Here is a 14,592-nt window from a genome sequence, read left to right as displayed (position 1 = left end):
GTGTGTGTGTGTGTGTGTGTGTGTATTGTAGGGCCAAGAGATATAGTACTTACTGAATTGTCTCCAGAGTTTTTAAAGTCACTCACAATTATAGCATTGTCGACTAATCTTGTCTTGTGAAATAAAATAAGCATGCCAAAGCCCAGTTTTCTGTTTTTGCTCAATGTAGAACAATCCTCCATTCTTGTATTGAATTATATATTTTGTATTCCAATGGTAAAAGCAATCAAAAGCCTCTGGTGTAAGTTAGAAATATATAATAAATCATGTTGTAATAAATGTTCATGTCAAGAAGAAATCAAAGGGCAGTACCAGTGTTCTAATATTCAAAGTAGATGATGGATGGATGGATGGATGGATGGATGGATGGATGGATGGACAGCCAGTATGCATTATGTAGTTACTTAAGGAAATCATATCATTGTTCTCCTACTTACTAGTTCTACATATAAAGTAAGAATAATTATACCATCTGCTCAAAAGAGCAATTTGGGGATCAACTAAGATAACACTTAAAACTTTTAGAACACACACCTACATATAAAACTAATTCATTAATTAAAAGACTAATGGCTTAATACTTTCTCAAATCACTAAGATATTCACCACTTCTTGACTTATAGTCAGAGGACTAACCTTCAGAAGTACAATTTGATACAAAAATAATACTTCTGCAAAATATAATGAAGTTTATGGTTGATAGCAAAATCATAAAGCTTTTTTAAAAGGTATATTCTATTATGTGTCATTTCCATCCTGGCTCTCTCTTCCAAGTTAGCTTCAAAATGAGCTGTAGGAATTTGTGTCGTAGTCCTGAAACAATGCTGAGCTAGCATACCTGTTAGGTTCTTAATTTTAGCCTTCAGTGAAGGTATTGGCTGTGAAGAGGAAGTGAGACTTTGCAAGCATCTGTCTTCACAGGACTGAATTCTGACTAGCACTTCTACCCTGCTCTGCCCAGTGAGGACTCTCAGATTCCACTTAACTTTGTCACTACTATAACTTCAAAGGGCAGTGACGTGAACTATAAAATAAAGCAATACATACTCTGATTATGCATTGTTTATTTGCTATTTGTTGTTATCATTAGGTTATCATATTATTAGGCTTTTATATATTATGATAGATAACTGTCCTAACTTGTATTTCATCAAAACATATTCAGAAATGCTCATTGCATGTGATATTATGCTTGGTTTATGAACTATAACATTCCTGAATAAGTTTCTAATTTGTACATTTATCACAGTATTGAGGAAAACATTAAAGTGTCTATAAAGCTTAAGTCTAATTATGCTACATTTTCTAGTTGAATTCAGCTTTTGTTTCTCCTTGCTTTATGGTAATTATTCTAACATCTATGATTTTAAGTCCATATTTACTATAAAAGATTTTAAAATCATGTTTCAGATTTCACAATTCACTGTTTTAATTCTGTCACTTATCTTCTGATGAAACCTACTACATACTTAAACACAGTTCAGAAGTAAGTGGGTACTGCTCAGGCTGCAAGATTTAAGTAATTATCATCATCATCATCATCTCATACATTGCATCTCAACCATAGTTCCCCCTCTCTCCACTCCTCCCAGCTATTGCCCCTACCTCCCCCTACCCCAAATCCAGTCTTCCTCTGTTTCTCTTCGTAAAAGAGCGAGCCTGCCAGAAACTTCAACCAAATACAGCATAGCAATCTACAATAACAGTAGGTACAAACCCTTATATCAAAGCTGGATGAGGCAACCCACTAGGAGGAAAAGGGTCCTAAAAGCAGACAGAAGAGTCAGAGACACCCCCACCCCCGATCCCACTGTGAGGAGTCCCACGAGAACATCACGCTATACAACCATTACATACATGAAGAGGATCTAGTGCAGACCCATGCAGGCTCCATAATTGTCACTGCAGTCTCTGTGAGCCCCTATAAGCCCTGCTCAGTTAATTCTGTGGGCCATGTTCTAATGATGTCCTCAACTCCTCTGGCTTCTTCATTCCTCCCTTCCCTTTTTCCCTGGGGTTCCCTGACTTTTGTCTAATGTCTGATTGTGAGTCTCTACATCTGCTCCTATCAGTTGCTGGATGAAGCCTCTCCGATGAATGCCTAGGCACCAATCTATGAGTATAGCAAAATATCAGAAATCATGTCAATGGTTTTTGTTTTTGTGGGTGATGTTTGGTTCTATCCTAGTACTGTGGGCTATCCACCCTACAGTTCTGGCCATCCAAGCAGTGTTGGGCATGGGCTTCTTCTTGACGTTTGGGCCTCGAGGTGGTCCAGTCACTGGCAGGCTTCTCCCATGAGTTCTGTGCCACCTTTACCCCAGCACATCTTGCAGGCAGGACAAGTTGTACCTTGAAGGTTTTGTGGTTGGGCTGGTGTCCCAGTCCCACTATTGGAAGCCTTTCCTAGCTACAGCAGGCTCCAGATCACACTTTACTGGAAGTCTTCACTACAGTCACCTTGGAGTTCCCACAGAACTAGGTTTCCACATCACCCTCCCCCCATAGCACCCAGTTCCAACCACCTCTCCCTGTATACTCCCCCAACACCCACCAACCTGATTTCTCCTGTCCATATTCCCACCCATCCCCATTCCACCTGAAAACTCTATTCTATTTCCCCTTCCCAGAGAGATCCATGCATCCCACCTTGAGCCCTCATTAGTACTTAGCTTCCCATTCCCTCCCACCAACCCCCATATACTCTCTCCCCATCAACTCCTCCTCCATCTCCATTCAGAAAGGGGAAGGCCCCCCATGGGCTTGAACAAAACATGGCACATCAAGTTAAGATAGGGCCAAGCTTCCCACCCCCACCTCCGGCATATAGGCTGGGCCAGGTAAATCAGCATGGGGAACAGGTTCCCAAAAGCCTGCTAAGTGCCAGGGACAGATCCTGATCTCATTACTAGGAGTCTTAAAAATATACCAAGCTACACAGCTGTCGCACACATGCAGAGGGCCTCAATTGGTCGCATGTGGGCTCACTTGCTTTGCGTCCAGGGTCCATGTGCTCCCACAAGCTCAGGTCAGCTGTCTCTGTGGGTTCCTTTGTCATGACCTTGACTTCCCTGGCTCATACAGTCCCTCCTCCCTTTCCTTAGGAGGACTCCCAGAACTCTGCCCAGTGCTTTGATATATCTTTGCATCTGCATCCATAAGTTACTGGATAAAGGCTCATGGTGACAATTAGGGAAATCGCCAATCTGATTATAGTAGATGGCCAGTTCAGGCACCCTCTCTACTATTGCTAGGGATCTTAGCTGGGTTCATCCTTGTGGATTCCTGGGGTTTCCCCTGGCACCAATTGTTCTGAAATGCACTGAAATGTTCGCCCACCATTAAGATGTCTCTTTTGTTACTCTCCCCCTCCATCCTGCCCCCAACACATCTCCCATGCCCAGCCTACCTCCTCAAGTTTCCATTTCCCCACCACTACCCCCAGTTTATGCAGGAGACCTCTTCTGTTTCCCCTTCCCAGGGAAATCCATGCATCCCTCTTAGGGCCCTCCTTGTTCCCTAGCCCCCTCTAGGACTGTGGGTTGAAGGTTAGTTATCCTGTACTTTATACCCAATATCCACTTATGAGTGAGTCCATACTGTGTTTGTCTTTCTGGGTCTGGGTTGCCTCACTCAGAATGATTTTTCTGGTTCCATCCATTGCCTACAGTTTCATGCAGTCATTGTTTTTTTTTTTTTTTTACAGGTGAGTAGTCCTCCATTGTGTACCACATTTTCCTTATCCATTCTTCAGATGAGGAGCATCTAGGTTGTTTACAGATTCTGGCTGTTATGAACAGGATGTTTGCTTTTTTTGTTTTTTGGGGTTTTTTTGTTATTTTTGTTGTTGTTGTTAGTTTTTTGTTTGTTTTTCTTCTAGTTCCATCAGTTGCATGAAAATGTCAGGATGTCATTCTTTTAAACAACTGAGTAATACTCCACTATGTAAATGTACCACATTTTCTTCCTCCATTCTTTAGTGGATGGACATTAGATTGTTTCCAATTTCTAGCTCCTATCAGTAAAGCTACTATAAACACAATTGAGTTGAACAAGTTTCCTTGTGGTCTGATGGAAAATTCTTTGGGTATATGCCTAAGAGTACTATAGTTGGGTCTTGAGGTAGGTTGACTCCCAGTTTTCTGAGAAACCACCATATTGATTTCCACGATGACCATATAAGTTTGCACTCCCACTAGCAATGGGAGAGTGTTCCCCTTGCTCCACATTCTCACCAGCAGGAGATGTCACTTGCGATTTTTATCTTAGTCATTCTGACAGGTGTAAGATCAAAGTAATTTTGATTTGTACTTCCTTGATGGCTAAGGTTGTTGAACATTTCTGTGTTTCTCATCTACTTGAGTTTCTGCTATTGAGAATTCCCTCTTTAGATCTGAACCCCATTTTTAATTGGATTTTTTTGGTTTGTTGATGTCTAGTTTCTTGAGTTCTTTATATATTTTTGATATTAGTCCTCTGCTGGATATGGAATTGGTGAAAATCCTTTCCCATTCTGTAGGCTGCCATTTTGTCCTGTTGACTGTGTCCTTTGCCTTACAGAAATTTTTCAGTTTCATGAGATCCCATTTATTAATTATTGATCTCAGTGTCTGTATTATCAGTGTGTTTTCTCCAGTGCCAGTGCATTCAAGACACTAAGTTCTTTTTCTTTCTTTTCTTTTTTTCTTTTTTCTTTCTTTCTTTTTTTTTGTTTTGTTTTGTTTTGTTTTCCTGCCTGGTTCAGTGTGTCTGGTATTATCCTGAGGTCTTTGTTCCACTTGAACTTGAGTTTTGTTTAGGGTAATAGATATGGATCTATCTGCATTTTTCTACATGCATACATCCAGTTAAACCAACACCATTTGTTAAAGATGCTTTCTTTTTTCCATTATATATTTTTGGCTTCTTTATCAAAAACAAGGTGTCTGTAAGTATGTAGATTTATGTCTGAGTCTTTAATTCAGTTCCATTGATCAACATGTCTGTTTTTGTGTCAGCATCATGCAATGTCTATTACTGTAGCTCTGTAGTAGAGCTTGAAAGCAGAGACCTTGTACTAGAAACTTAACAGCATACCTGGAAGTTCTAGAACAAAAGAAGCAAGCAAACCCTAGAGGAATAGAAAGCCGGAAATAGTCAAACTCAGGGCTAAAAATTAATAAATTAGAAACAAAGAGAACAATACAAAGAGAAACAGAGTTGGTTCTTTGAGAAAATCAACAAGATAGATAAACCCTTTCCAAACTAACTAAAAGACTGAGAGAGAATATCCAAATAACAAAATCAGAAACAAAAAAGGGGGACATCACAACACACAACAAGGAAATCCAAAGAATCAGGACATTTTAAAAAAAAAAAAAAAAAAAAGAAACGAAAAGAAAAAACTATACTCCAACTGGGATTGATATGTAAAATAAGAAAAAATATTTTAAAAAAATTTAAAAATCTCTCAAACTTCTTTATGTAGACACTTTTTGCTTTGAACTTTCCTCTAGGACTGATTCCATTGTGTCCCATAGTTTTGGGTATATTGTGCATTCATTTTCATTGCAGTCTTTAATTTCTTCCTTGACCCAGTCATTCAGTAAAGTTGTTTGGCTGTTCTGAGTTTGTAGGATTGCTATTACTCCTGTTGTTGAAATCCAGTTTGAATCGGTGGTCTGATAGGATACAAGAGGTCATTTTAGTTTTCTTCATTCAGGTCAGACTTCCTTTGTGACTGAGTGTGTATGTGGTCAATTTTAGAGAAAATGGTGTGAGGTGCTGAGAAGAAGGAATATTCTTTTGTGTTTGAGTGAAATGTTTTGTAGAGATCTGTTAGGTCTATTTGGCTCATTATGTTTGTTAGCGCCAGTATTACTCTGTTTTAGTTTTTGTCTGGATGACCTATCTGTTGGTAAGAGTGGAGTACTGAAGTCTCCCACTATCAATGTGTGAAGGTCAGTGTGTGATTTAAGCCTGAGTAATCTTTCTTCTACAGACATTGGTTCCCTCATGTGGACTTCGGTTGAGCAGGGTATCTCTGCCTAAGTTTGATGTTGAGACATGGTGATGAGGAGGTTCAGGGGCATTGGGGATAGTAGGAGCATGCAGAAAGAATAGAGGAGGTTCAAAGGTAAGCAGTGTGTCTGGAGTTCTGGTGGCTGGTATGGTCTCTAGCCCAGCAAAAAGTCTCCTCTTGAGTTCTCCTGCCTGTTCTTCTGGCTAGTGTGGCCTGCACTTGAACTGGATTTATATAGTCTTCATAAATAGTCTTAACAGGGAGAATGATGAAAATCCACCACAGAAATTTCTATGTTTATGTTGGTTGAAAGATTATGACAATGGGCTGGGAAGTGGCTCTGTGGAAAAAGTACTTGCTACACAAGCATCAGGACCTGATCAGTTCAAATCCTCAGAGTCACACAAATGTCAGACAAGTCCACACACTATGTGCAGTCCCAGTGCTCAGAAAGCAGGGACAGGAATCCCGAAAGCAAGCTCACTGTTATACTAGCCAGCCATCTAGCCAGCCATTTGGGGGAACTCTGGGTTCAAGTGGGAGACCCTGCTTCAATATATGTGGAAGAGAGTGATCAAAGAAGACCTCTGGCCTACACATGCATGGGCATGTACAACTACACATGCATGTACACCACACACACAAGAAAAATATTTTGATACTACCCGATATTCAGTAGGAAAAAAAAATGAAGGCAAGAGCTAAAAGTCAACACACATAAAGATGATTTTAAAATTCTGTAAGTGTATGACAACTTTTTAAGATTCTTTGTAATTATAGATAAACAAACCAAAGCAAAACTAAGAACCTAAGCATCCCCATTATTTTAAAGAACTTTCTAAAAGCAAAACATTCTTTCCTTCTCCTAAGGTATCATAAACTTTTAAAGTGATCTTTTGCATTGCTAGTCATGAATAGGCCTGGCTGAGTATGGAGTAAAAAACTGACCAGACCTGAGATGCAGTGATGAGAGTCTGAGATGCAGACATGTAATCACATGGGGCAATCAGCTGTGTCCAATGAAGTAAAGCTGCTGGGTCTCAGGAGAACTGTCCAGGGTGGGGGTGGGGGTTAGTTGCCACTGGTAATCCAGATGTCTTATCTAGGACAGTAAGATTCAGACCTGGAACAGGGAAGTCACATAGCTCTCTATGATCCTATTTATGTTCTTAAACAGTAAAACCGTGACTGGTTACTGTTTGGTGCATGGCCTGGAGTAAAAACTGTTCTGGGAGCAGTTTGCAGTGTGTAATGGCTCTGAGATACCCTCTAATTGCTTCATATTTAGATCCATATCCTTTACTCACTTTTCATCACTGTGACCAGATTGCCTGACAGGAACAATGTAAGGGGAGATGGATATATCTGGGTCCATGGCTTGAGGTGGTTCTGTCTGTCATGGCAGGGAATGCATGGAGAGCAGAGCAGGCCAAATCAGGAAACAGACAGATGCCAACCAGGTTCTGTCTCCTTAAGTTTATAGAACCTTCCAAAATAATGCCACCACATTGATAATATGCCTCCAATATGCTCCTTTTGGAGAGATACTTCATCTTCAAACCCATAATAAAATAATCAGTATTTTAGTCAAGGATTTACTTGTAAAGCTCTTTGCATACTGGCTTTGGGAATCTCAGAAATTGGGGGAAAGTCTTTTAATGGGAGGATGTTTTTTTTTTCAAAAGGCAATATAGCCTTATAGTAGTGCTTTTGTGAAAGACAAAGATCAGAGGAAAGTATGATGCCAAATATGTTAGTCGTTCATTTCATAATAAAGGTAATATCAGAAACATTCACATTAGTTGTACAAAATTTTTATAGATGAAGAATTTTTCTATATTTTTGTTTTATATTATGTTTTCCTATGGTTTAATATATGTCTGGTTTCCAGAAAAATAAATGTCTATTTGGGATTCATTTATCAGTGGCAAATTTGTTCATGTGTATGTGATACTTATAGAATTTCTTACCTTAAAAAATATGGCATTTTGTTTACCATAGTCCTATTTTCGTGAAACTGAAGCATGTTGTAAATGTTTTCAGGAGCATAGTATTTGTGCATGTTTCTAACAAGTCATCAATTTCTTCTTTCCTTCTCTATCCTCTCACAGGCATTTGCCTGGTGGCCAGACTTACTGGCTGAACATGCAGAGAAGTTTTGGGCTTTATTCACGGTAGATATGGATACTGCGCTGGAGGCCCAACCTCAAGACTCCTGGGATAGCTTTCCTCTTTTCCAGCTGCTGAATAATTTCCTCAGAAATGACAGTGAGTACTTGCATTTCCCTTCCTGTATGAAATGGCAAGGGATGGGTACATATCATCTGTGAATATGTCTGTATGTAGTTCAAGTTTGATCTTAATAAGAGGCAGCCTGTGTAGCCAGGGTGCTTGTTGAGCTTGCATGAGTCTCTCATGCCAGGATCTAAGCAAGATGACACCTCACATCATTCACTGAACTGGAGAACAACTACTGTCTGGAATGCACAGCTTTCTCATTGTACTTCGAGGATCAGAAAGCCCCTAAAGTCTGCAGCTGACAGAGTGCATGAGTCTGCATCAATCTCTGGTAGACATTCTGTGTATCAGGATTACCTTTTAAATGCACTATGACTGAGATGTTTTCCTGAGAGTAGCTTTATCTCCTCAGATGATTGTAAAGTATTGCTATGTGTATGGCTTGTTCATCCATATTTAGAGACCAAAGACAAAGTAAGGGTGATTTATTGAGACTGTTTCCCAGTATAATAATAACTTTCATAGTTATTCTAGACAGTGGTCTAGCACCAGTGCAAACTTGGTTTTTATTAAAATAGTAGCATATAGATTTATGAACCTTTCCTGTGATAGGCTTTTCTATCTTCCCTAGACTTGGTTCATTTACCAGTAACTGCTCTTATACTCTGTGTGTGTGGCGGGGGAATGGGAGGGGTCACTAATTCCCTACTCCATAAGGTTCATATACCATGCTGGACTCCATTTCCCTGTGTAACTTTGAAGTGTGGTCCTCAGAACTCTGGTCATCATGTCACCTGCATCACCCAGAGTCCATACTCCTATTGCCAAAGGCTGTTTACACTATGTCCATACTTCCTATACAGTTAGTACTTTCTGTATCTTCAAACTCCCAAGTCAGTTTTGTTCTCTCCTTCAAAGGTATTGTTGCATTCTTTAATTTTTAAAATTAAATCTGTCTTTACAGTTGCAGTTTTAATTTTTTAATTAGTCTTTAGTTTTGTTCATTGTTAGAACTTGGTGTCTGCCTCTATATAGTCATTCATCCCTTTGAGTCTACTCCTCTCAAACTGAGAAAGAAATTCTTGTACATATGAAAGCATGGGGGCTATACACCCCAAGTCCATCCTGGATTTCAGACATCAGCCAGACTGAGAACCCCTGTCATAGTAAGAAAGGTATCATGTTGTGTAATGCTTAACAACACTGGCTTCCTTCCATGGAGTCACACCTCTGCCACTTGACCTTTGACAGTAGTTTAACCTCTCTAGGATGTAAGGTCTTTATTTGTAGGAGAAGCGTAATTACACTTACAGGGTCATTGGTGGTGAGGATAAATTGAACGATGACTCATGTGTAATAGTTGCTAAGTGGATATCATGGATACTGTAGGCTTTCCATCTGTAATTTCAGTCCTAAGTAATTCTGCCATCTTATCCATTCTATTCAATTTCATTTATTTCCAAAAAGTGTTTATTGTAAAGCCAAAGAACTGAGAGACAATTCCTACTTCAGAGTCAGCCACAATGCCTGTGCTCAGAAGAGCCTAATACATTTAATTGTTCACATTGAATCATTCCTTCTGCATGCCAGCCCCAGACACTAAAGGCCGATTCTGTTCCTTTCTACCAGACAGAAGGCTCTGGAAGCCTTTCTTTTCTTAGTCGCCTGTCATCATTCCCATTCTGCTGACAAAGTGGAGGTCTGCTTTTATTTATAAACTTTATCTTTTATGTATAATAATAAGCACATGAATTATGTTTTAAGTCAGGGGTAAATAAGTATAGATGACTTTCTGAAACTGCTTCCTCCATTTGAACAAAAACACAAGGATGATAAGGAACTGAGTTCAACCCCAACACCAGCATGAGAAGCCTTGCACAGTGATGTGCGCTTGTAATCCCAGGGTTAGGGAAGTGGAAACAGGTGCATCACCGACAATCACCAGCTGGCCAGCCTAGCATAAACTGCAAAATCCAGACCAGTAAGTAACACTGTCTTAAACAGCAATATGGACAATTCCTGAGGAAGGTCACTGGAGGTTGAATCCTGTCCTCCACCCATATCTGCATATACAAACATGCATATATACACAAAGAAGTAGCCATTATCTGTGTTGGCATTTATTCAAAAAGAGTAGTTAGTTAATGTTCAGATTCAAACAGTAAAGATAATAAATCATGTAAGTTATATAAAATACTTGGACTTTTCACGTAGGAAAATAAAATACTTTATAGATTTCTTGAAGTTTTTCTTGGCTATTCACAAGTACATCAATATTTTAATATTGTTTCATATTTACTTTTGAGAAATCCTAATGCATTTTCAAGTGTAAAGTTTTGAAATATCAGAGTAAGAAGCATAATATCGTTTAATATTTATGTGTGTATATGTGTGCCCTGGTATATAAATGCACACCACATGTATGTATGTGTCAACAGAGGACCTCAGATCTCCTAAAGCTAGAGTTACAGGCAGTTGTTGGCCCTGAGAAGCAAGTAACAGTCCTCTGTAACAATAAGGGCTGTTAACCAGTGAACCATCTCTCAAAACCCAGCAGAACCACAAGATTTTAATGTGTGTGTGGGGGGGGGGTAGATCCACAAATATTGAGTTTATGAGGACTTTATATTCCATTCCTATTTTGTAATGTGTCCTTATCATTAACTATTGTTTAGTACATATGGTACTGTTTTGGGTTATTTTACTGTGTAGTCATAGATCAACAGAGAAGCATTTATTAGAGACCTCTTTGGGGCCCTGTCAAAATTAAGGGTGCCTATATCTTGGCTTGGATTTTACAATGATTAAGGGATTTTAGAAAACATCAATTATTTCTGAGAAAAACAGCTCCTTCATGTAGTGAGGTAAATAAAAAGTTCCCTGGTGCCATAATTTCCTTTTGGTGCTGGGAGATTGGTGCAGCCTGGGGAATTGAAAAAGGATGAATAATTTTCAATCCAACCTCACAAGTTTTGTTTCGAAAGCAAGGCCACTAAATAATTCTCAGTAGTTGCTAAAACATACTTTTTCCTCCTGGCTATTACTATCACTTTTGGTGATAATTAAGACAATTGTAAATAATTTGTGTTTGTTTTATTACATCCCTTCTATACTGATTTGGTGAAATCTGTTTAAATATTAGTGTCAACTTAAATTGCCCCAAATTATCCATTTTGAAATACATGGGAAAACATTGTCTTTCCTTTAGTTCCCCTTGAAAGGGAGATTTACATAACGGACATGCTGTTGCAGTTTTTACCATATTGACCCAATTAGAGTTATTGTCCAAATCCCAATTAATTATAACTTAAACTAGCCAGGAACACTAGCAACAGAGAGCTTTGAGCGTTTAGTGTTGGGATGGGAGATAATTTGCTAAATAAATGGTGCTTCTTTATACAGATGATTGTGTAGGGGGGGAGTTGAGTGCTACAGAGGGGGTACTGCTAATTACAGAGGATTTTAAATGATCATGATGCATTAGTAATAATTAATATTATATTTGCTTTCCCAAAATTGAAAATGGCGTAAGACCATTCAAAATGAGATCCCAATTATAATTTCTACTTTATAAAAGAACAGCCTTTACCGGCCCCATAAGTTACCTGCCATCATTTTGTATTAAAATCTTAATGCTTGATATTTAAAATGAGCTGTTTTATCCTTTGGCCTGTGGGGAGGATCCTAAGGAAGGTTTTCCAGCTGAAGAAACTAAGGCTGGTGAAGGCAGTGAGCCTGAGCCTGAGCAGGGGCTTTGCCCACAGGGAATTAGGGTTAGAGGTAGGGCTGGGACACGACCACATTGTCACCAATTTGATTTCATCCCACAGTAAGAAAACATATTCTGGGGGCAATCACACAACAATTCCTTGAGCTTTTTATTTTAACTTAGAAAATATTTATAGGGCAGGGCACCAAGTTATGTGGACAGAAGGAGAGTCGTGGTTCTCAAGTACAGAAAGGGTTAGATAAAGGAATGGGTTATCTTCGCTTCCATGTTAGGAAGCATGCGTGACAAGATTTCCCCGGGAAATTAGTGGAGAAAGAGAGCAAAGACCTCAAATTCAGTCTCTCTTTTAAGGAGGAAAGAGGTATGATGTCTGAGGTGTGAGTCTTCCCTTGCAGTTAACAATGATGAGAGCTCTGAGAACACTTGGAGATGAAATGTGCTTTTCCTCAGGGGGGAAGAGTACCAGCTGCATCACACTTTTAGCAACTGTCCCCAACCTCCCACCCTCTTGGCCTCATCCACTGATTCCCAGAGCAAAGCTGGTGAGGTAAACAAACTTAGGCTCCAATCCTGGCCAAAAAAAGACTGAGCCTCTGCTTGCCTTCCACACTGCCTCTGTGCACCCCATCTGCTCCCCCCAACTAGAGATAATTAGACAGGCAGTTGCTTTAAGAGATATCCAAGGACGCACATTTGAAAGAGCGATGTATTAAACGCTGAAGGGAAAACAAATGTTTTCATAATGAAGCAATTACCATGTTAGTTAAATGATAACTAAGTGACTACAAAGCAACTACGAATAGATTCTCCCCTTGCATAGTATCTTGCACAATTGCCCCGTGGAGAATAGATGCAGCCAGTGACCACTCCTGACAAATGAAAGCCATCCACAAATGGCACAGATCATTTCTTTCAGCCCTCCTGAAAGGCAGGCCCTTGCAGACAGTCACCTTTTAATCTGTGGATATGCTAGCAAGTGGCAAATGACCATTCTACTGGGGACTGATTCCCAAGTGAAAAATACCACGGTGCTTCTTCCTTAATTAACAGCCTTTTCACATTGCTAGCACATTAAAGCCAGCCCGGAGAACACCCGTGCTTATGTAATCAATGTCACAGCGTCTCTGCCTAAAGGAATAATAAATGTTCGGGCTCTGTGCTAAGTGAAAACCTGTTCCCCAAGACTTTCACCTCCATAAAGATGGGCTCATAAAAAAAGTCGAAAAAGGGAAAAATTGGAATTTGGTCTCATGAGGATAAAAAGGCTAGTGTTAATAATTAACAAGGAGAGTGAAGAGGAGTCAAATTAGCCATAATAGAGCCCAGAGTGACTGGCGAAGTCACCTCTCATTATCAAAAAACTCATTAAGAAATGAAGAGGTGGGAATCCCGCTGGGTTATTCTCACACTTAGGCTGTATCAGAGATTATTTTTTCAGATTTCTTTCAAATGAGGGACTGTTAGGTCACCATATTGTATATTAGGTTAATCTCCAAGCTTCGGAATATGAAGGACTGACACCTGCGTGTCATTCCACCCCTGGTGCTTAAATGAGCTGTGTGTCTGAAATCCACGAAGCGGTGTTTATACAGTCATCTGTATATACATACACAGGGAACAATGCAGAAAGGGAATAAATTCTGCATTATTCACAAGCTGTGTGCCAGCGGTCCTAAGGGTAGCTAGCTCTTCTACAGATGATGGGACGACCACCCAATAGGAAAATTTATTTAACTCTAATCCCTAGAGATGATTGAATTTTAAATTATACAACAGAACTTGTTCTCCTTGAACAGACTAATGAAAGAGTCATAAAAGCAGCAGACAGTAGCATTTTCCATCAGTGAAATTCCATAGGACAACTCCAGCTTCCGTACATAATGCAGACATTTCCAAAACAATGTCAATCTGCATTCACTTTACTCAGGATTTACTTACTTACAGGTAATAATCTGTTCTAGCATGTATCTGTGTCCCTCGCGGAAAATTTACAGAAACATCTATAAATTCTACTTCTAAAACCCCAAATCCCCAGGCTTAACTAACACTGATCATGCTTCAGCCACACTCATTTTCCCCTATTAAGGGAGAGGGTATTGTGGTACATGACTACAGACACTGGAAAGCTGTGGCAGACGGAATAAAATCAGACTTTCACCTCTGACTCTGATGTTACATAATCTCAAAGCCATCCAGAGATTAAGGCACTGTCCTCCTGAGCTTTGGTGAAAATTCATACTGAGTTGCGCCTAAATAAAACCCATACGAAACAAAATATGTGGATAGGTAAGAAATGATTCCTGTCTTTAAGAAAGATGAAAACTAGTGGCTGATAGGGACACTTCTGTGCTACTAACTGTGAAATAATAGATGGTTATAAAAAGATGTACAACTCAGTGTCTGTTCTGTCCTCTGGACAGTAAGTTAGACTTGTTATATTGATTGTATTTAATGTATACAGTATATACCTGAAATGTCTTGAGATTTTGGTTTGTCACTCTCTGTAGGTACATTATGTATATACATGTATCTGTTTAAATCTTCTAGCATGTGCCTTGAGAGGAAAGGAAGAGTGACAAACCAAAAACTCAAGACATTTCAGGGTTTCTTACTTTGTGGGAAA

At 39.5% G+C, this 14,592-nt stretch overlaps 1 protein-coding gene across 8 annotated transcripts in view; it reads left to right on the top strand.

Moving 5' to 3' along the window:
• Cadps2 (calcium dependent secretion activator 2) overlaps window positions 1-14,592 on the top strand; it is a 481,095-nt gene that overhangs the window by 391,382 nt on the left and 75,121 nt on the right. For all 8 annotated transcript variants that reach the window (XM_051175754.1, XM_051175752.1, XM_051175755.1 and 5 more), the window contains one exon: window positions 8,113-8,269. In XM_051175754.1, coding sequence (XP_051031711.1) covers window positions 8,113-8,269 — 157 coding nt within the window. The remainder of the gene's footprint in view (window positions 1-8,112; window positions 8,270-14,592) is intronic.

The sequence above is a fragment of the Phodopus roborovskii genome, unplaced genomic scaffold, assembly GCF_943737965.1.
Source record: "Phodopus roborovskii unplaced genomic scaffold, PHOROB, whole genome shotgun sequence".
NCBI classification, from domain to species: domain Eukaryota; kingdom Metazoa; phylum Chordata; class Mammalia; order Rodentia; family Cricetidae; genus Phodopus; species Phodopus roborovskii.
Note: the sequence above shows the minus strand (reverse complement) of the source record. Positions and strands in the feature narration are given on the sequence as shown.